The sequence below is a fragment of the Ursus maritimus genome, unplaced genomic scaffold (assembly GCF_017311325.1).
Source record: "Ursus maritimus isolate PB19 unplaced genomic scaffold, ASM1731132v1 scaffold_2, whole genome shotgun sequence".
In the NCBI taxonomy this organism is placed as follows: Eukaryota; Metazoa; Chordata; class Mammalia; order Carnivora; family Ursidae; genus Ursus; species Ursus maritimus.
Window position 1 is genome coordinate 6,715,671 of NW_024424452.1, and position 18,728 is coordinate 6,734,398.

Here is an 18,728-nt window from a genome sequence, read left to right on the forward strand (position 1 = left end):
CTTCCTTCCTTCCTTCCTTCCTTCCTTCCTTCCTTCCTTCCTTCCTTCCTCCCTCCCTCCCTCCCTCCCTCCCTCCCTTCCTCTCTCTTTCTTTCTTCCTTTCTTTCTTCTTTCTTTCTTTCTTTCTTTCTTTCTTTCTTTCTTTCTTTCTCTTCTTTCTCCTTCCTTCCTCCCTCCCTTCCTCCCTCCCTCTCTCTCTTCTTTCTTTCTCTCCTTCCTTCTTTTCTTTCTTTCTTTCTTTCCTCTTTCTTTCTTTTTTCTTTCTCCCTCCCTCCCTCTCTCCCTCCCTCCCTCTTTCATTCATTCATTCATTCCTTCATTCTTTCTTTCTTTCTTTGGCCTACATTTCCTGGCTAGAACTTCTAGTACAATGTTGAATAGAAGTGGGTGATAGACACATCCTTGTTTTCTTTAATCTTAGGGGAAAGTGTCCAGTTTGCATCCATTAAGTGTGTTAGTTATGAGTTTTTGTAGATGCCCTTTATCAGGTTGAGGATATTCCTTTCTGCTCCTAGTTTGTTGAGTGTTCTTATTGCTAAATGGTGTTGGGTTTTTGTCAAATACTTTCTCTGCCTGTATTGAGATGACCATGTGGTTTTTAAAAAATTTTTTGTTGTTATATAGTATTACATAACCTGGAATTGCTGGGATAAACCTCTCTTGGTTATGATCTATCCTTCTTTTGATATGTTGCTAGGTCCAGTTTGCTAGTATTTTGTTGAAGATTTGTGCATCCGTGTCATCAGATACGTTGGTCTGTAGTTTTCTTATTCTGTGATATCATCGTCTGGTTTTAGTATCAGGGTAATACAGGCCAGGTAGAATGAGTTTGGAAGTGTTCCTAACTCCTCTATTTTTTGGAGGCATTTGTGCAAAATTGGTGTTGATTGCACTTTAAATATTTGCTAGAACTTGCCCGAGAAACCATCGTTGGTGAGCTTGTTTTTGTCAGTAGTTTCTTCACTACTAACTCAGTCTTTTCATTTGTCTTTCAGATTGCCTGTGGTTTTTTTTAATGTCACTTTCTAGTTTATCTTTTTCTAGGAATTTTTCCACTTCACTTAATTTATTGGCATTCAGTTGTTCGTAGTATTCCCCGTAGTCCTTTTTATTTTCGTAATGTCCACAGTAATCTCCTCCTTCACTTCTGATCATAGTAATTGGAATCTCTTCTCCTTTTTGCTTGGTCAGTCTAGCCAAAGGTCTTTTGAAAGAATTGGCTTTGCTTTCTTTGAAGTTTCTCTTGTTTTTTATTCTCTTATTTCCTAAATTTCTGCTGTTGTCTGTATTATGTGCTTCCTTCTGCTTGCTTTTGGTTTGGTGTGCTCTTGTATTTTTGGCATCTTTTTGACAGAAAGCTGGGTCATTGATTTGAAATCTTGGCTCTTTTTAAAGGTAGGCATATATAATGAAAACCTTTTTTTCTGGTCATTGCTGTTGCTACATCCCATGAGTTTTTGGTATGTGGTTTCTTCATTTTTGTATTCTCCAAGTAACTCTAAAGTGCCCTTTTGATTTTTTTTTTAAGATTTTATTTATTTATTTGACAGAGAGAGAGAGAGCCAGTGAGAGAGGGAACACAAGCAGGGGGAGTGGGAGAGGAAGAAGCAGGCTCCCAGGGAAGCAGGGAGCCCGATGCGGGGCTTGATCCCAGGACCCTGAGATCACACCTTGAGCCGAAGGCTGACGCTTAATGAGTGAGCCACCCAGGAAGCCCTAAAGTGCCCTTTTGATTTCTTTTCTACTGACAGGCTGTATAGGAGCGTATTGTGTAATTTCCACAGATTCGTGGGTTTTCCATGTTGTTTGTGTTCTTGTTTTCTAATTTTATTCCATTGTAATTGAAAGCATACTACGTATTATTTCCATCCTGACACAATTTCTTAAACAGCATGATTAATTAAAGTAGCATATTATGGTCTGGTGTTTCCAAAGAAACTCTGGTCCAAAAATAAAAGGCTAAGAGATCTAGGAATGTAATCCTGTTCCTTTGGTCACTTCAAAGATGTGCCAGGAGACACTGATCTGACTGCTCTAGTGGTGGCCCGTATGTGTGACTTGCTCTGGCTCAGCCATTGGCTTGCAAGTTCGAGTAAAGGTCATAGAGGGAATAACTCCTGATATGAATGAATCCTGGTGTCTTTTAGTCCTCAGGTTGGTAGACCAAATTGTAATTGCTCCCAGAAAATTTTGCATTTTCACTGTTATTTCCATTGTTTTGTTTTTCCTTGCAGTACTGTTTCCATTCCTTACCCCAGTTTTTGAAATATTAAATATCTACCTATTTCCAAAGAAAGTTACTGATTTTTTCACAAAATCTGTAAAAAGGATGAAGGAAAGTCGCCTCAAAGATAAACAAAAGGTAAATCTGTGGTGGTTACATGTGCACGTTCCCTTCTGATCTTTCACTGAGCTGGATACATTTGACGTGCACACTTCTAAGTATGATTTAATGGCAGGTAGGGAACTCTAGGGTTTAGAACAGGAGATTTCTAACATTTCAGAGAGAATGAAGAAGGTGGAGGTCAGGGAAGGAGATAAGAAGATGAGTCAGAGAGCCAATGTTTAAAATTTAAGAATAAGCATGCCAATGAGTATGTCAGTGCATAAACTTTGGTGAGAGAAAAACTGCGACTTCCCTTCAGTAAGTTGTCAAAACATAAAAATTACTGTGTAAAATCATTTTCCTGGTAGTATGATTTTGGCAGATATTACACCGGCAAAGGATCCCTTCAATTCTAAGCCTCTTTTCTTATACATTCGCTCGTGGAATTTCCCCTCAGGCACCTGGTCATGTTAAATTTGAGCCTGTCATAGTCTAGAGTGTGCAGGTGTCTTCTTTGGGTACTGAGGCTGCAAGCTGGCTGAGCAGGCTTTGCCTTCCTGAGGCCTGGTGGGCAGCACTAGGATGTGTGTAGGACAGGGAGACAGGGCTGGGTAGCCCAGGATGTCTCTGAAGATTGTGCAGAGTTCTGGGAGGGAGGGGCATTCGAAGATGCTGACACAGAAGCTGCCCGTGGACTGTGCAGAGGTCAGGAGATTGGTCTATGTGGCCATTCATTAAGAATTAAGGCTGGAAAAACAAAAGGACTGAAGTCAGGGACTTTCTCCTGAGCAGTAGGTATGACAGGAGAGGGACCAGGCACCTCTTGGGCCAGGAAGTTGTGTTCAAAGACCAGAGAAGCTGAGGATCAGAGAGAGCAAGAACCAAAAAGCAGTGGGACGTAATGGCTGGATTCCTGCATGAGAAATATCGTGCTCTTCAAGATTTGTAGCTGGACATTTTTGTTCACTTTTGCCTCTGGCAACACTAGTTAAACTTCTGGATGTGAAGGGGCCATATTCTCAGGAGAGAAGTTAGATGCTGCACCCCTGATTTACTTCTGACTTCACAAGTGACTTTTTGTCATTGAAATGTCTCTTTCTGTTTCCAGCACCGAGTGGATTTTCTTCAGCTGATGATTAACTCCCAGAATTCCAGAGAAATGGACACCCATAAAGGTAAGCAAGGAGAGCTTCAGATGGCCTTAATGGGGTGGCTCAGAGATAGGGGGTGGTTCTGAGATATGGAGGGAGATTTTTAGCAGCTGGAATATCAGAAAATCGAAGAAAGACACACGTTCAGATACAAATGGTAGCCAAAGCATTTTCCAGAAGAACAAAGCCACAGTTTGTTCAAAGCTTAAAGGGCAATGATAGACAAAGCAGTCAGTGGTCTGCCATATGGGAGCTTGTTTGCAATGTCAATCCCCCATCCTAATCGAGACCCACTGAATCAGAACCTCAGTCTGGAAATTCACGTCAAAGCTTCATCACATCAGGAGGCCCCAGGCCCCAGTGTAGGTGACCTTCACTTGGAACACTTGGTTAAACTTGTGTTCACTGGCTTAATCTACTGCAAGGTTTTTTCCCTTTGTAATTGAGAAGTAACTGGTACTGAATGCCTTTGTGATGTGTACATCTTACATATTTCTCTTTAACGTGTCACCTACTACTTTGATCATCCATGGATAATATTTGACTAAAACCATAATTAGTATGATGGTTGCAAAATGATGACTTTCTACTTCCACCATTCCTTCTACATTTGGAGTGATAGTCCATCGTTAGGGTGAACTTTCCATTAATCATCATTATTGTATTTGTTTATTTATATATGTCAATATAATCTCAATATTACTAACTTAGTCTCTTAAATTGTTTCTCTTTTAATTTAGATGATCAATTCTCTCAGGTTTGTCTTCTTGAAGCCATTTCAAGTGGGATCCTGCGTCCTTTCTTTCTTTCTTCTTCTTTTTTTGTTTTCTATAGACTTTAGTTTTATAGCAGTTTTATGTTTGCTGTAAATTTGAGTGAAAGACACAGAGATTTATCCCATACTTCTGTCCCACCTACATACAGCATCTCCTACTATCAAAATCCCCCCAGATGTGGTAATTTTGTTACGATCAGTGTCCCTACAATTACATATTATTATCACCCCAAATCCATAGTTTACATTACAGTTCACCCTTGGTGTTGTATATGAACTGGGTTTAGACATATGTATGATGATGATAATGATGTATATCCACCATTATAGCACATAGTGTATTCTGTATACTTTTTCCATCTTGTTTTCTGAGCAGTTCCTTGCATTCTGGTGTGAGACATCCGGTTTCTCTGCTGCTTCCTTGACGAGCCATGGAATCAGCATTTCTCTAAGTAGCTCTGTTTCCTTTTAGTGAGAATGGTATTTAGGAACCAAAATCTGGGATTTAGGAGCGCTCATTTCTACGAGGGTTTCTTTGCATCTATTTCCTCTCAGTGGGTCAAGCAAAGAACATCAAATATATTTACACAGGACTGATCAACATAAATATATCTATCTCCATAACCAGTGATGTAATTAAGGTCCCTGCATCTGAAAGAAAAAAGGAGTCTTGATTTATAGTTGTTTCTCTGACAACCAACTCGCAAAATTCTTGAATATATAACAGCTTATTCTAGAGAAAAAAGATGGGCTTACTCTATCACACCACTATATAGAATACATAATATATATTATATATGTATGTATATGTATCTATAACTATGTCTACTTCTATTCTATCTATGTAACTCTCTCTCTAGTTCTACTACTTTCTGTGAGGAAGGAAATATTCTATGTATGCTTGGTTCTGTACAGATTCACTACACACATGTGTTTATTGAGCACTTGACATGTGGCCAGTGTCACTGAAAATCGGAATCTTACATGGAGTTTAGTATACCTAAGTACAACTTAAATATAAATAGCCACATCTGGCAAGAGGCTACCTTATTGGACAGCACAGTTCTAAACTTTGATTATCATGGGGTTCAGGGTAATCGAGGGCAAGAATTTGATAGTTAAATTTATCCACAACAGCATCACAGAAAGTATGACTGGGAAATCAGAGCTCTATAGACCTTTTTTTTACACTTTTTTATTGTTTTTAGTTGTGAATTACATGTTTGTGGCAGGCACCGTGTTCATTTCAGTGCTTAAGTATCTAAATGTCCTGATACAGTTCTGATCAAAGAGATTAGAGCATGACCATACAGAGTTTCTGCCAGGAGAAAATCAAAGGAGAGAACAACTTATATTCAGAGTGGGGCTGTTCACTAAGGAAGGTGACTTTGAGGCCATGATTGAATAGGCATTGCTAATTCCATTCACCGGATTCAGTTTGTCTCTATTTCTTGCTGGCCAGTATCCTGCTATTGACACATTCCTTCTTCTGCTCCTTTAATGGCATGAATTATCCTGGTTCAATCACCACTCTTCTCGCTTTGTCTGTGTCGTAGTTTCTGTACATATCAGAGGTCATCCACTTGAGAAGTTGTGGGCCAGGTCTTCTATTAGCTGAGACCTTGGAAAGGTATAATCTGTGCTTCTCAAGCTAGGCTGTGCACACAAATCACCACATCTCATGGAAGGTCAGATTTTGATCTGATAGTTCTAGGGTGAAGTTTGAGATTCTGCATTTCTAATGAGCTTCCATGTGCTGCTGATCCCGCACTTTGAGCAGCAAGAGTTTATCTGTAGCCCAATTGTGTTCTCTTAAGTTCCCGCAACTATGTTTAGATGAACGATCATTCATTTTTCCTGGCCATCAAGCCTTAGCATTGCAAACTCTCTAAAGAAATTTAAGTTCCATTTTAGCTGGAAGGATTTAAACTTTCCTGGGGAAGAAAGCTATCCCATGTGACTTAGGACCGAAGTCCTTTTAGGATTCTCCAAAGGACATACTGATAACTCTGTGTACATTAGACGGAAATGCCATCTCCTGAAATTATCTATGTGTGTTGGTGGGGAGGGTGGCATGAGCTGGAGCAGATGGCCAAGAATAGAATAGATAGGCCAGCGCTGGGTATTAAGGAGGGCACATATTGCATGGTGCACTGGGTGTTATACGCAAATGATGAATCCTGAAACATTACATCAAAAACTAAGGATAAACTGTATGGTGACTAACATAACAAAATAAAAATTATTATTTAAAAAATTAAAAAATAAAGAAAACTAGAAAAGGTTAGCTCTGCTGAAGACAGAAACCATGTATACAACTTCAGACTTCATACTGTTGCATTTCAACATTAATGATGTCCCTAAGGTTCTTGCTTTCTTAAAGTTTAGTCTTGCCAAATGTAATAAAATATCTTATCGCAGAGACTCAAAATTACTGGTTATAAGAGCAGGGCTAAAACAACATTCCAGAGCTTTACATTTGGGGGGTTTTTTTTGTTTTTTTTTTTTTAATACAATAGTATTTTTTTATTATATTATGTTAGTCACCATACAGAGCTTTACATTTGTAAACAAACAAACAAACAAAAATACATAGACCATAGGAATAACCAGATTGAGACAACTTCTGGCTTTTCTGGGTCTGTAAGGTAGACATCGGAGTGCAAACCACTGTGAATTTGATTCTGAATTGCTTTTACATTTCCCTGCAAGGGAATTGGGAGTTTCAAATAGATTTCTATCATCTAAACTGTGATGTTTTGTATTCCCCTGCTCTAGCTAAAATGTCATTCCTCTCCTTTTAGCTCTCTCTGATCTGGAGCTCGTGGCCCAATCTATTATCTTTATTTTTGCTGGCTATGAGACCACTAGCACTTCTCTTTCCTTCCTTGTGTATGAATTGGCCACTCACCCTGATGTCCAGCAGAAACTGCAGGAGGAGATTGATGCCACTTTCCCCAATAAGGTGAGTGGTTCATACCTGAGGAGGGAGTCAGAATAAGCTCAGTTATATCTCAATAACAGATTAGCCCTCAAACTGAGTGGGTTTTCATAAAAAGGTTTACTTCTAATTCGCATTTGCATGTCCACCGTGGGCGTTAGTGGAGAATGGGGGTGAGTCTCTGCTTCATATAGTCATTTGGGGATAGTGGGAAAAGGGGTTCCACTTTCTTACACCTGCATTATCTGGAACTTGGGGACTAATTGTTGGCTGGGGAACAAGGAATTAGAGCATTGCTCACTTGCTTTTCAAATGGCCCTGAACTGACACACATCCCATCAATTCACAGCCCATTTGCAAAGTAGTTTCCCCTAAGTTCACATGGGCTGGGATCTATGGGGTTCATAGATGCCATTCATGGACATTGGGTGAGCAGAGAGTGTCTCTGCCACACACCCTATGTGTGTCAATTCTAATTATCTCCATGTAACAAGTCAGGAAACTGAGCTACAGAGAGACAACATAATGATCTTAGACTCATTCATAACTAGTGGTGAAGAAGCCAAGCAAGGAGCCCGGGTGCCAGGATCCTTACTGAACTCTTAACCTGTACAATGTTGTCTCTTAAATATAATACCAAGTGATAGGCACATATTGCCCACACTGTTTAGAGATCCCTGCCCAACCTGGAGTTCCCTACTTATGAAGAGACCTGGCCTCTGGGGCTGGAGTGGCCTATTGGGCAAACGGTGAAACCCCAGACCAACAAGGAGGAGACCTTTCCAGCAACAGAGGGTGGGGCTGAGTATAGGGTTCTGATCTCCTATAGAACGTTCCATAGAACCGAAATTGTGTGTCCACATTTGGCAGCATCCAATCCTACCCTTCTCTTGCCCTATTTGTGTTGAGAGGTACTAGTGTCTCCCCCAATTATTTGTAGTTTTTATACAGTATAGTGTTTCTCTCTAAATACGGTAAATATAATTGAAAAGCTAGGAAGCAGGATATTTCACCTGGAAGAATTTGTGTGGCAGAGGGGATATTTCCTGTTGTATGTTCTTCTTCCATTGTGCGGATGTGTGACCTCTGTTTTGAAAGGAAATGGTGATTTCAACATATTTCACTTAAGACTAAGGGTCATAGGGAAGGAAATAAAAAATAAGATAAAAACAGAGGGAGGCCAACCATAAGAGACTAAATTATAGAAAACGCAAGTAATGAATAATGGAACTTTACATCAAAAACTAGGGATGTACTGTATGGTGACTAACATAATATAATAAAAAATATTATTAAAAAAATAAAGTATGGAAAACAAACTGAGGGTTGCTGGAGGGGAGGGAATGGGGGATGGGGTAATTGGGTGATGGGCACTGGGTGTTATATGCAACTAATGAATCATTAAATTCTACCCCTGAAACTCATAATACACTATATGTTAACTAAATTGAATTTAAATAAAAAATAAAATAAAAGATTAAGGGTTACAGTCTTAGTCACTTTTGTTCACACAAGTAAGAAAAAACACTACGTGGGTTGGATTTCAGGCCCTGTTTAGGGGATTGTCCCGACAGTCTCCCTTCGTCATTACTAGTGTACAGATGTCAGTGGGCCATTGAACAAGTCAAAGGACATGGTAGACAGTAAAATGTCCATAAATGCCTGTTAACAAAATACATGATTCTTAGGTGTTCCTAAGACTTCAGTAGTAGTGTATAGAGTGAGTCGGATGTTGATCCCAAATCTCAATGTATCAAAATCTGTTTCTTTCCTTCCAGGCACTGCCCACTTACGATGCCCTTGCACAGATGGAATATCTGGACATGGTGTTGAATGAAACTCTCAGATTATACCCAATCGGTGGTAGACTTGAGAGGCTGTGTAAGAAAGATGTGGAAATCAGTGGTGTGTTCATTCCCAAAGGGACAGTGGTGATGGTGCCAGTCTTTACTCTTCACCGAGACCAGGATCTCTGGCCAGAGCCTGAGGAGTTCCGTCCTGAAAGGTACAGGGAACCCTGGAATGGGGAACCCACCCTCATATTGGAGGATATTCTGATATTTCCTTAGTATAGATGACAAGCACGTGGTTGTACAATTATTTATTTGTACATCTTTTTATTTTAGAACTATTTTCTTCTTACAAAATATCATTGTTGTCAAACTTTTACAAACTGTAGTTGAGAAAAAAGAAAGTTAATGTCATCACCAGTCACATACATCATTATTAATCATGTGATGTGTGTCCTTGTGGATATTTTTCTATGCATATATAGATTACTAGAAGTTAGGATGTTATTGTATCTTTTTTGAACTACTTACGTAATGTAACAGTAAGCTGTAAACAACATACCGTATTTGCGTTTGTGATTATATGCATATACCAAGATATACTTAACCATTATCTTATTTAGGAAAACGGGACTTTTTTCTCATTAAGTTCTTTGCCCTCTCTAGCGCTCTGAATTTACTCCTCCCATTCTCACATTCCATCTTTGTAACCCTGGGCCACCGTTTCTGCTAGCTGTAGTGTGACAGCAGAGGCTGTGGAGCTGAGTCCACATCCCTGGCAGGAGGAGCGGCCTCCTGAGGATGGAGGTGTGCACAGGTCCTGTGCTGTCTGTGGCTGCAGACCTGTGCCAGCTCCCACCCCTCTCAGTATCTGGGGTTCATCCAAAGCAAGCTCTTCTGCTCTCTAGCTATGTGAGAGCTATCTAGCTTCTGATCATTCAGAGCAGAGGCTGGCTTTGGGTGCAGCTTGAATTCTGCTAAGTCCATGCTTTCCTGTTTATTGTACTGGTGAGCAAAATTCGGAAGAACCTTTTAGGGATCTAGACGTTTAGCCCCTGCTTCTAAGCTCCCTGATGGCAGAGCCCTCATCCTGTTGCGTGGTGTCCCTAGTGCTAGCAATGCATCTACACATAGTACTTGCTGAAAGAACTCAAAAATGACCAAGGCATCTGTTTTCTGGACCAGGAGACCTGATGGTTCCCACAAGCTCAGCATTTGCCTCTCCTGTTGCTTCTCAAATGGAAACCAGAGAGCACTCCTGGTACTTGTCTGTGATTCATTCAGTCATGAGAGGAAGTGCTTACCTGTGTGTGTCAAGGACTGTGCCAGGCAGTGTGGAATCCATGTATTGAACATGCCTATTATGGATAATTTTATTAAAACTTTTATTTATTTGAGAGAGAGAGACAGAGAGAGAGACAGGGAGACAAGGGTGGAGAAAGAGCACGAGTCGGTGGAGGGGCAGAGGGAGAGGAGAAGCAGACTCCTTGCTGAGCAGGGAGCTCAATGTGGGGCTTGATCCCAGGACCCTGGGATCATGACCTGAGCTGAACACAGACACTTAACCAACTGAGCCACCCAGGTGCCCCTATTGTGGAGAATTTTTGACATATGCACAAGCATATTCTATAGACACAAGTCTATGAAATACTTTCATTGCATCTCTGTGTGCCCATCACCTGCCCAACAACCACTAACCTGTATCAGCTGCCCCATCCACACACTGTTATAATTCCATATCTGTTTTCTGTATTACTTTAAAGCATATCATCTGTAAACATTCCACCATCTTCTCCATAATATAATGAGTTTTAAATAATACCTCACCACAATGCCATTATCACTTACCTCAAATCCACGTTTCCCTGATATAGATATGGAGGAATTAATTTTGAATAACGTGTAAGTCTAACCTTCAAGGAATTTAGAGCGTTGGGGAACAGATAGACAAAAACTCAGTAATTATAGTGATTGTTCATATCTGTGAGTATGATTATAGTGGAGTAGCACCACGTGCCTATGTAAATCATCTGAAAATCTGTTCTGTGTAAGTGGTTGGGGTGGTCCTAGCAGGGAGGGTAGGGAAGTAAAGGGGAAAAAAATGATAATGTAAATCATGGGAGGCATTTCTCCTGCTTCCTTTGTCCGTGGATATATGACAAACATCATTCGGTGGAGGCAGGATCCTACCTTTCCTTCAGTCAGGCTCGTTTCTTGCTTGCCTTTCAGAGTGTGAACATCTCACCACCATGAATATAATTCTAGTGTTGAAGATAAATCCTTGCAAAACCATTCACCTCCTCTCTTCAACAACACTGAATGCTCCCATAGGGGAAGGGGTATCCAATGACCTGTAGCTTATAATTGTCACAGCAGAGTAAGCGTAGCAGGATTTCAGTAACCGGCCCATCAAAGTTTCCCATGTAGCCCTGGTTGAGATCCCCGAATATGTAGCTCTTGTGGTTTTTATGTTTTCCTAACTTGTTTCCAACGTGTATGGTGGAACCAGGTTCAGTAAGAAGAACAAGGACAGCATAAATCCTTATATATACCTGCCTTTTGGAACTGGACCGCGAAACTGCCTTGGGATGAGGTTTGCGATCATGAACATGAAACTCGCCCTTGTCAGAGTCCTGCAGAACTTCTCCTTCAAACCTTGTAAAGAAACACAGGTCAGAGAGAGAACTTCCCGCAAAAGGAATGTTTCATTGTTTTTTTAAACTAAGAGATATGGAATACATGTGTGTGTGTGTGTGTGTGTGTGTGTGTGTGTGTGTATGGACTCATTTATGCTTAGTAATTTGTTCAATCAGCCAGAGAATCTATGTGGAGCCATCTGTGACCTTGAAGGGTCCTTCAGCTCTTGAGTGCCATGTCTGTGGTTTATGACCACCCAACCATAAGGGTCATGTAGTCAATATAGTTCACGAGACATCATTATGCATAGACCTATGACCTTGAGCGGTATTTTAGATTTCTTTCAAGTCTGCTGAAAGGAAGGAAACATGTTGTGAACAGTCATGACATGCAGTGAAAACCATGACGTGACTTTTGAATGATGCTCTTCTCCACCACAGCTTACAGACTCTCTGGTAACCAAGGTTCTTAAACCCTCATTGTACATGGGAACAGTGGGTTTGTTAAAAATCCTGAAACCCAGGTCATCTCAACATTCTAACATGATTCTCCCAGAGTGTGGCTTTAAAAGTGCCCCCATGATTCCGAAGGGCCAGCAAGGTTGAGCATCAGTGGTGTGAAGCATGTCTGCCTGATGTGAAGGACGCCCAGGGTCCAGGCCATCCTGGCTGCTTGGCCCCACCTTCTGCAAGCCTGACTCCAGTCCGGCTATGCTCCCTTTCCATCCCAATCTGTCATCATGAATGGATGTTTCCACGGCAGAGGTGACAGGATGTTTGGCAGGGTGGATGTCCATACAATAAAATGTGTAATAAATGCTCAGGATTCAACGTTCAGAAAATTCAGTCTGGCACTTCTCACAATTCTTTGCCATAATTGCTAGGAACCTGTTTTAAATTTTAAATGCTCATCCTTTTCCCTTAAAATTAAAATCAAAAAAGAACACCAGCCAACATGAGTGTGTCTCCAGCCTGGTACAGAGTAAGTACTCAATGGATAATCTGTTGAAAGAGTGATGGATGAATGCTTCCATGCTCCAGTCTTTTTTTTTTTTTTAAGATTTTATTTATTTATTTGACAGAGACAGAGACAGTCAGCGAGAGAGGGAACACAAGCAGGGGGAGTGGGAGAGGAAGAAGCAGGCTCATAGCGGAGGAGCCTGACGTGGGGCTCGATCGCGTAACGCCGGGATCACGCCCTGAGCCGATGGCAGACGCTTAACCGCTGTGCCACCCAGGCGCCCCGTCGATGCTCCAGTCTTGACAGTTTACAGAGTAATTTTAAAGTATCAGAGATAGATGATTCTAAAAACAGTATTTATATGTTTGTAATGGATTATTGTCCTTCATGTATCTTGCCTGCTTTGCTTCTGTGGTTGGAAGGGTTTCATTTGTTGGTTCTCATGTGCTTGTTTAACTGTTGCAGATCCCCCTGAAATTATATACTCAAGGGTTAATTCGACCAGAAAAACCCATTGTTCTCAAGGTTGAGCCAAGAGATGGGAGTGTGAGTGGAGCCTGACTTTCCCTAAGGACTTCCCCTTTGTTCTTCAAGAAGCTGTATCCCAGATCACCAGAGACCTCAATTTCCTTTGTGAGTAAAACCCAGAAATAAAGATGAGCTTCATGTACTGCCCGTGACGGACGAGTAGGGATTCTGTACGTTCGTTAACTTTCTCCAGTGTCTGTGTGGAGCATTAGATATTGCGGAGAGTAAAGGAGGTGATAATAATTGCCAGAGATGTAGACTCAGCCTGTCTGGTTCACACAGGAGACCCCCAGTTAGTATCATCTACTCCCCTGAGCAGTGATCAAGACTAAAACTTTCTCAACAATTTTATCAGCAAACTTTAATGGAGACAAGAATTACTGTGGTGACTGTGGCAGGAACATTTCTATCATATGTCTAATTTTGAATATTCTACATTAAATATCCCACTGAGCAAGTCAATGAGCATCACTTTGCAAAAGTATTAACTGATGGTTTCGTGCACATTAAGGGGGATTCTGTAGAACGATGAATGAGAGCCAGTGACCGAACGTTTTGACCATCACAGTCACTGGGTGGATGGAGCTTGTTCAGATTTCCAGTGTGATATGTCAAGATAGGTGAGAGTTAATCCACTGTGACTTTGCCTGTGGCTCAGAAAGTATATTCATAGTTTACTTCTACGGGTTTTGGAGCACGTGTTTTTTATAACTCTCGATTGAGGCACTTAGTATTATATGATTAGTTTTCATGTCCTCTGCCCTGATGTTCTGGTAGGCAGGGAACGTGCTTTCCCTTTGTGCTCCAGCCTCAGCTCCCAACTGTCCTGACACAGTGAACATCAAATCAGAGACGGTTGATTGGCCAGGTGATTGGACAGAAACGCTCAAAGCAGGTGTCCATTTCAGCTGGTATCAGGAGCTGCATAGGATTCTTCCTTTTCCTTCCCTCCCCTCCCCATCCCTTCTTTCCCTTCTCTACTCTTCCTTTGGCTCTCCTTCCTGGATAATTCAGTCCTAAAGCCATAGGTAGGGCACAGCCAGGTGGGCAGCCCCACACCGGGGGGGTCACAGTGACTCCAAGTTAGAGACTGAGTAGGGTGGGGAGGGTGTCCACATAGAGGAGCAGCCTGGCATGGGTGTGGGAGCCCAAGCTAGGTGAGAAAGTGCCCACACAGAGGGCTGGTCTGGGAGAGCCTCCAGAGCTGAACTACAGTGTGGAGAACCCAAGGAGCATGGTGGGGGCATACATGAGTGTCAAGGGATGGACTGAGGGTTAGTTACATGAAGGAGGATTGATCAAATAAGTAAATATATTAAAGCTACATGGTTTCAGGAGTTTCTCGGTGTTTGAGAAGGGAGTCACTGATTTGGAAAGGGAGAAAGCCAAATGAAGCCTGTGTATTCAGAGACTGGAAGTGAGTGTGTCAGTGTAGTGTCATGCTTTCCTATGGCTAGATGGTAGATTGGTAGAGAGAGATAGAAATGTGTGTGTTTGTCTGTCTGTGTGTAAAAACACATACCCCCTACCTCTCTCCACAGACAGCTCTTAAAACAGTAACACTGTAAGAGCAATGAGCACACCTTGTGCCCAGATCTTGGCTCATAAATGTCTTTTTCCTCTTAAAGGAACTAGGGCTTTTCAGAGAAATGGGTGATTCCAGGCTGGGAGAGCACATGACGAGCCTGGGGCATCTTGTGCTACACAGTGATGGGGACACGTCCACGGGACGCAGAGCTAATGTGAGGGGCTTCACCCACCCATCAGGCGGGATTTGGGCATCATGGTAACTAATGAAAGGCAGAAATTACAACCCATTAAATAAATCCAGAAACTCGAGTACACAGAGGTGGAGATAAATTCAGGGATAGGTTACAGTTGATGAGGACACTCACACAGTTCCAAAGTACTACAGCTCAGACACCCATGAGTTACTGAGGAAAGAGCAGCTCACAGAGCAGAGACCTGGCAGACCAGTGAGCATCATCAGGAACAGGAGGAAGTGATGGCGCATCACCTGACAGGTCGTGGTGAGGAGCCCAGTGTCACCTCTGGGATATTCTTGCCAAGGAGGCAAACCCAAAAAGAAATCCCACAAACTGTCAGACAAACCAAAATGAAGGAATATCTACTCGTAATCTGTACTGGTGTGTAATCTTCTACATAGTCCGGTCCTGAAAGCGATAAAAAGGAGAAGACAAGCCAGGAGTGGAGTCACTGGCCCCCAACCGCACCTCACAGCAAGCAACGCCTAATTACCCGGATCAGCCTATCCCAGGAAGGTGACCTTTTAAGAGTCCGTCTGAAATTTCCTGTTGGGTGCTAATGAGTCATCTGCAGGATAGAAACCCTGCAAGTCCATCCCCCAGAATGAAGGTGTCCTGGCCTGAAGCAATGCTTTGTTTTCCTTCTGTGCTCTTCCTGCCCCACCCTCCTCCCTAGAAAACCCTGCATTTTGTACACCTCCTGGGAGCGTCTGTCAACTTGGCCTGTGGGATGGCTCCGATTCATGAATTCCTTAATAAAGCCAATTAGATCTTCAAGCTGCCTTGCTGGAATTTTGTTTTTTATCAAAAACCAAACTAAGGAAGTGTTCCAGACTGAACCAAAGAGACTAAAGAGGGGTGACATGTAATCTCAGTGTGTGAGCGGGGTCCTTCTGCTATAAAGGACATTGTGGGGACAGTTGGGGGAATTGAAGGTTCTGACTGTTACTTGTAGTAATGTGTCAGCGTCCACTTCCTGACTTTGATGAATAATATCTTTGTGGGAATTATACGGGTTTACGAACTATGGCAGCCGCAACCACAAGTGTGGCCACAGCCTCATGAGAGGAATGTCAGGGCCACTGAGCCCAGTCACTTCCAAATTCCTACCCACAGATTCTGAGATAATAAAATCATTGTTTTATGCCACTGTGTTAGGGTAATTTGTTTCCGAATATTTAGTAATGCAGAGCCAGAGGAGCTGGGATATCTCGGATGCCACAGCAGAGAACTCAGCAGACGGTCCAGGGGTTGACTGTCAGCTGGGCTTGCTGGGCAGGGAGCGAGGTGATGGTGGTGGTGGCCTGTGTCTGTGTCCAGTGTGTCTGTGTCCAGTGTAGTGTATGTCTGTGTGTGTGTGTGTGTGACTGTTTGTGTACAGGTGTGTGTGTGTGTTTAAATGTGTTTTGTGTTTACAGGGGAGTGTGTGTGTCCAGAAGTTGTGCGTGTTTGTGTGTACAAGATGTGTGTCTATGGGAGCAATGGTGCTTGTGTGTACAGGGCTTTGGGTACAAGGGAGTGTGTGTGTGGGGGTATGTGTACACATATGTAAAGCGGTAGGGTCCCAGCAGTTGTTCTGTTGGGAGGCTGAAGATTACTGCCCCCACTAGGCCGTGCTGCTGGAGATGCAGACGATGCCTGGATCCAAAGCCAGCTGTGCCGAAAGGAGCCGGGGGATCTAGTTATTTAACGCTAAGGGCCTCAGTTTCCCCATCTGTGATGCAGGGATGATAATTGTGGGCCTGTACATCCCGTCAGAGGGCTAGAGAACACACAGGAGTGAATGTACACTCCGAGCAAAGTTGGGGGGACGGTGAGGCTGGGTCTCGGGTACCAGTGAGAAGGGCCCAGGTCAGCAGGGGCAACTCCCAGTCCTTATAGAGCCATGGACACAGCCACAGACCATCAAGAACCTTCTGTAGAACCAGGGCAGAGAGCTGGTGTCACTTGTAAGGTGCAGGGCATAAAGAGAGTCTGAAGCCCTCTTTCCCAGCCCAGAAGTCATACCCTCAAACATCCTGAGCTCATTCAGGGAGGAGCAGGGAAAGGGCAGTGGCAGGGGAGGATCAGAAAGACTGAACTCAGAGAGGCTCATTACCTAAGTGAGACCAAGGAGTTGTTTTATGGTAACAAGAAATCCTCCCTCCCCAGTGTCACCCAGGAAGGGCCTCCTGGGGGTGATGATGTCAAAGATGAAAAATGAAAAAGCTGCATTTTCTTTGGACATCTGTGTGTGTTCACAAGCAGTATGTCTCTCATTTCTGTAGTTGGAACCATAACACCATTGGTTGATTAACAACGATGAAATGGAAGAATCAGAGAGCTGGAAAGATCTGACTGCTCAAGTCAAAGGCTTTAATTTTACAGGGTCTCATTTAATCCTCCTAAAAACCCTCTGAGGAAATTGAGGCACAGAGAGCTTAATGACTCCCTTTTGGTGAGAGAGTAGAAAAGGTGGAACCCTCTGTCCCGTGGCCCCACTCACTATGCTGAGCGGCTTCCAGACAATTCATTAGTCCCAGTGCTGGGCTGGAGCCCACTGGCCTGCAAAGGACAGAGATGGCTTTGTGGCTAATGTTGACCCCACAGCTGTCGTTTCAGGGCCTACACAGTGCTGAGCACCCAGTAGGCCTTCAGTAAATATTGTGGCTGTTTGTGAAACACATCTTGGAAACAGTACGTGGACTCCACCAGTACCTGCATTCTTTTCTGACTTGGGTGCTTCCCACCACCTGCTATTTGAAGTTCTTCTGAACCTCAAACATTTCTAGAGGTCAGCAGGAAGGTTGTTGCTCTGGTTTTTGTTTAGATGCACAAACATTTCCTAGTTACCATTCTGGAACAGGTCCGAATATACCCTGTAGGTAGGGAAAAGTCAGACCGATGGATAGACAGATTCCATATGGCTTGGTGCTTTTTTTTTTTAATAATAGGTTTTTATTATGTTCTGTTAGTCACCATACAGTACATCCTAATTTTTTGATGTAGTGTTCCATGATTCATTATTTGCGTATAACACCCAGTGCTCCATACAATATGTACCCTCCTCAATACCCATCAACGGCCTATCCCAGTCCCCCACCCCCCTCCCCTCTGAAGCCCTCAGTTTGTTTCCCAGAGTCCATAGTCTCTCATGGTTCATTCCCCCTTCTGTTTACCCCCCATTCATTCTTCCCTTCCTTCTCCAGCAATCTTCCTGCTATTTCTTACGTTCCATACATGAGTGAAACCATATGATAATTGTCTTTCTCTGCTTGACTTATTTCACTTAGCATAATCTCCTCCAGTCCCATCCATGTTGCTGCAAATGTTGGGTAATCGTTCTTTCTGATGGCTGAGTAATATAGCATTGTATATATGGACCACATCTTCTTAAGCCAGTCATCTGATGAAGGGCATCTCGGCTCCTTCCACAATTTAGCTATTGTGGACAATGCTGCTATGAACATTGGGGTGCATATGGCCCTTCTCTTCACTACGTCTGTATCTTCGGGGTAGATACCCAGTAGTGCAATGGCTGGATCATAGGGTAGCTCAATTTTTAACTTTTTAAGGGACCTCCACACTGTTTTCCAGAGTGGCTGTACCAACTTGCATTCCCACCAACAGTGTAAGAGGGATCCCCTTTCTCCACATCCTCTCCAACATTTGTTGTTTCTGGTCTTGTCAATTTTTGCCATTCTACTGGCGTTAGAACACTCTCACCATTATTATTCAACATAGTACTAGAAGTCCTTGCAACAGCGATCAGACAACGAAAAGGGTTAAAAGGTATTCAAATCGGCAAAGAAGAAGTCAAACTGTCTCTCTTTTCAGATGACATGATACTCTATATGGAAAACCCAAAAGAATCC

The 18,728-nt window shown here is 42.7% G+C and overlaps 1 protein-coding gene across 1 annotated transcript in view; it reads left to right on the forward strand.

Moving 5' to 3' along the window:
• The window catches only part of LOC103669994 (cytochrome P450 3A12), a 36,483-nt gene extending 22,955 nt beyond the window's left edge, over nucleotides 1–13,528 (forward strand). Inside the window, exons 8-13 of the mRNA XM_008698381.2 lie at nucleotides 2,235–2,362; nucleotides 3,435–3,501; nucleotides 7,057–7,217; nucleotides 8,972–9,198; nucleotides 11,493–11,655; nucleotides 13,046–13,528. Of these exons, the coding sequence (XP_008696603.2) occupies nucleotides 2,235–2,362; nucleotides 3,435–3,501; nucleotides 7,057–7,217; nucleotides 8,972–9,198; nucleotides 11,493–11,655; nucleotides 13,046–13,141 (842 nt within the window). The 3' untranslated portion in view covers nucleotides 13,142–13,528. The remainder of the gene's footprint in view (nucleotides 1–2,234; nucleotides 2,363–3,434; nucleotides 3,502–7,056; nucleotides 7,218–8,971; nucleotides 9,199–11,492; nucleotides 11,656–13,045) is intronic.
• The last annotated feature ends 5,200 nt before the right edge of the window (nucleotides 13,529–18,728 follow it).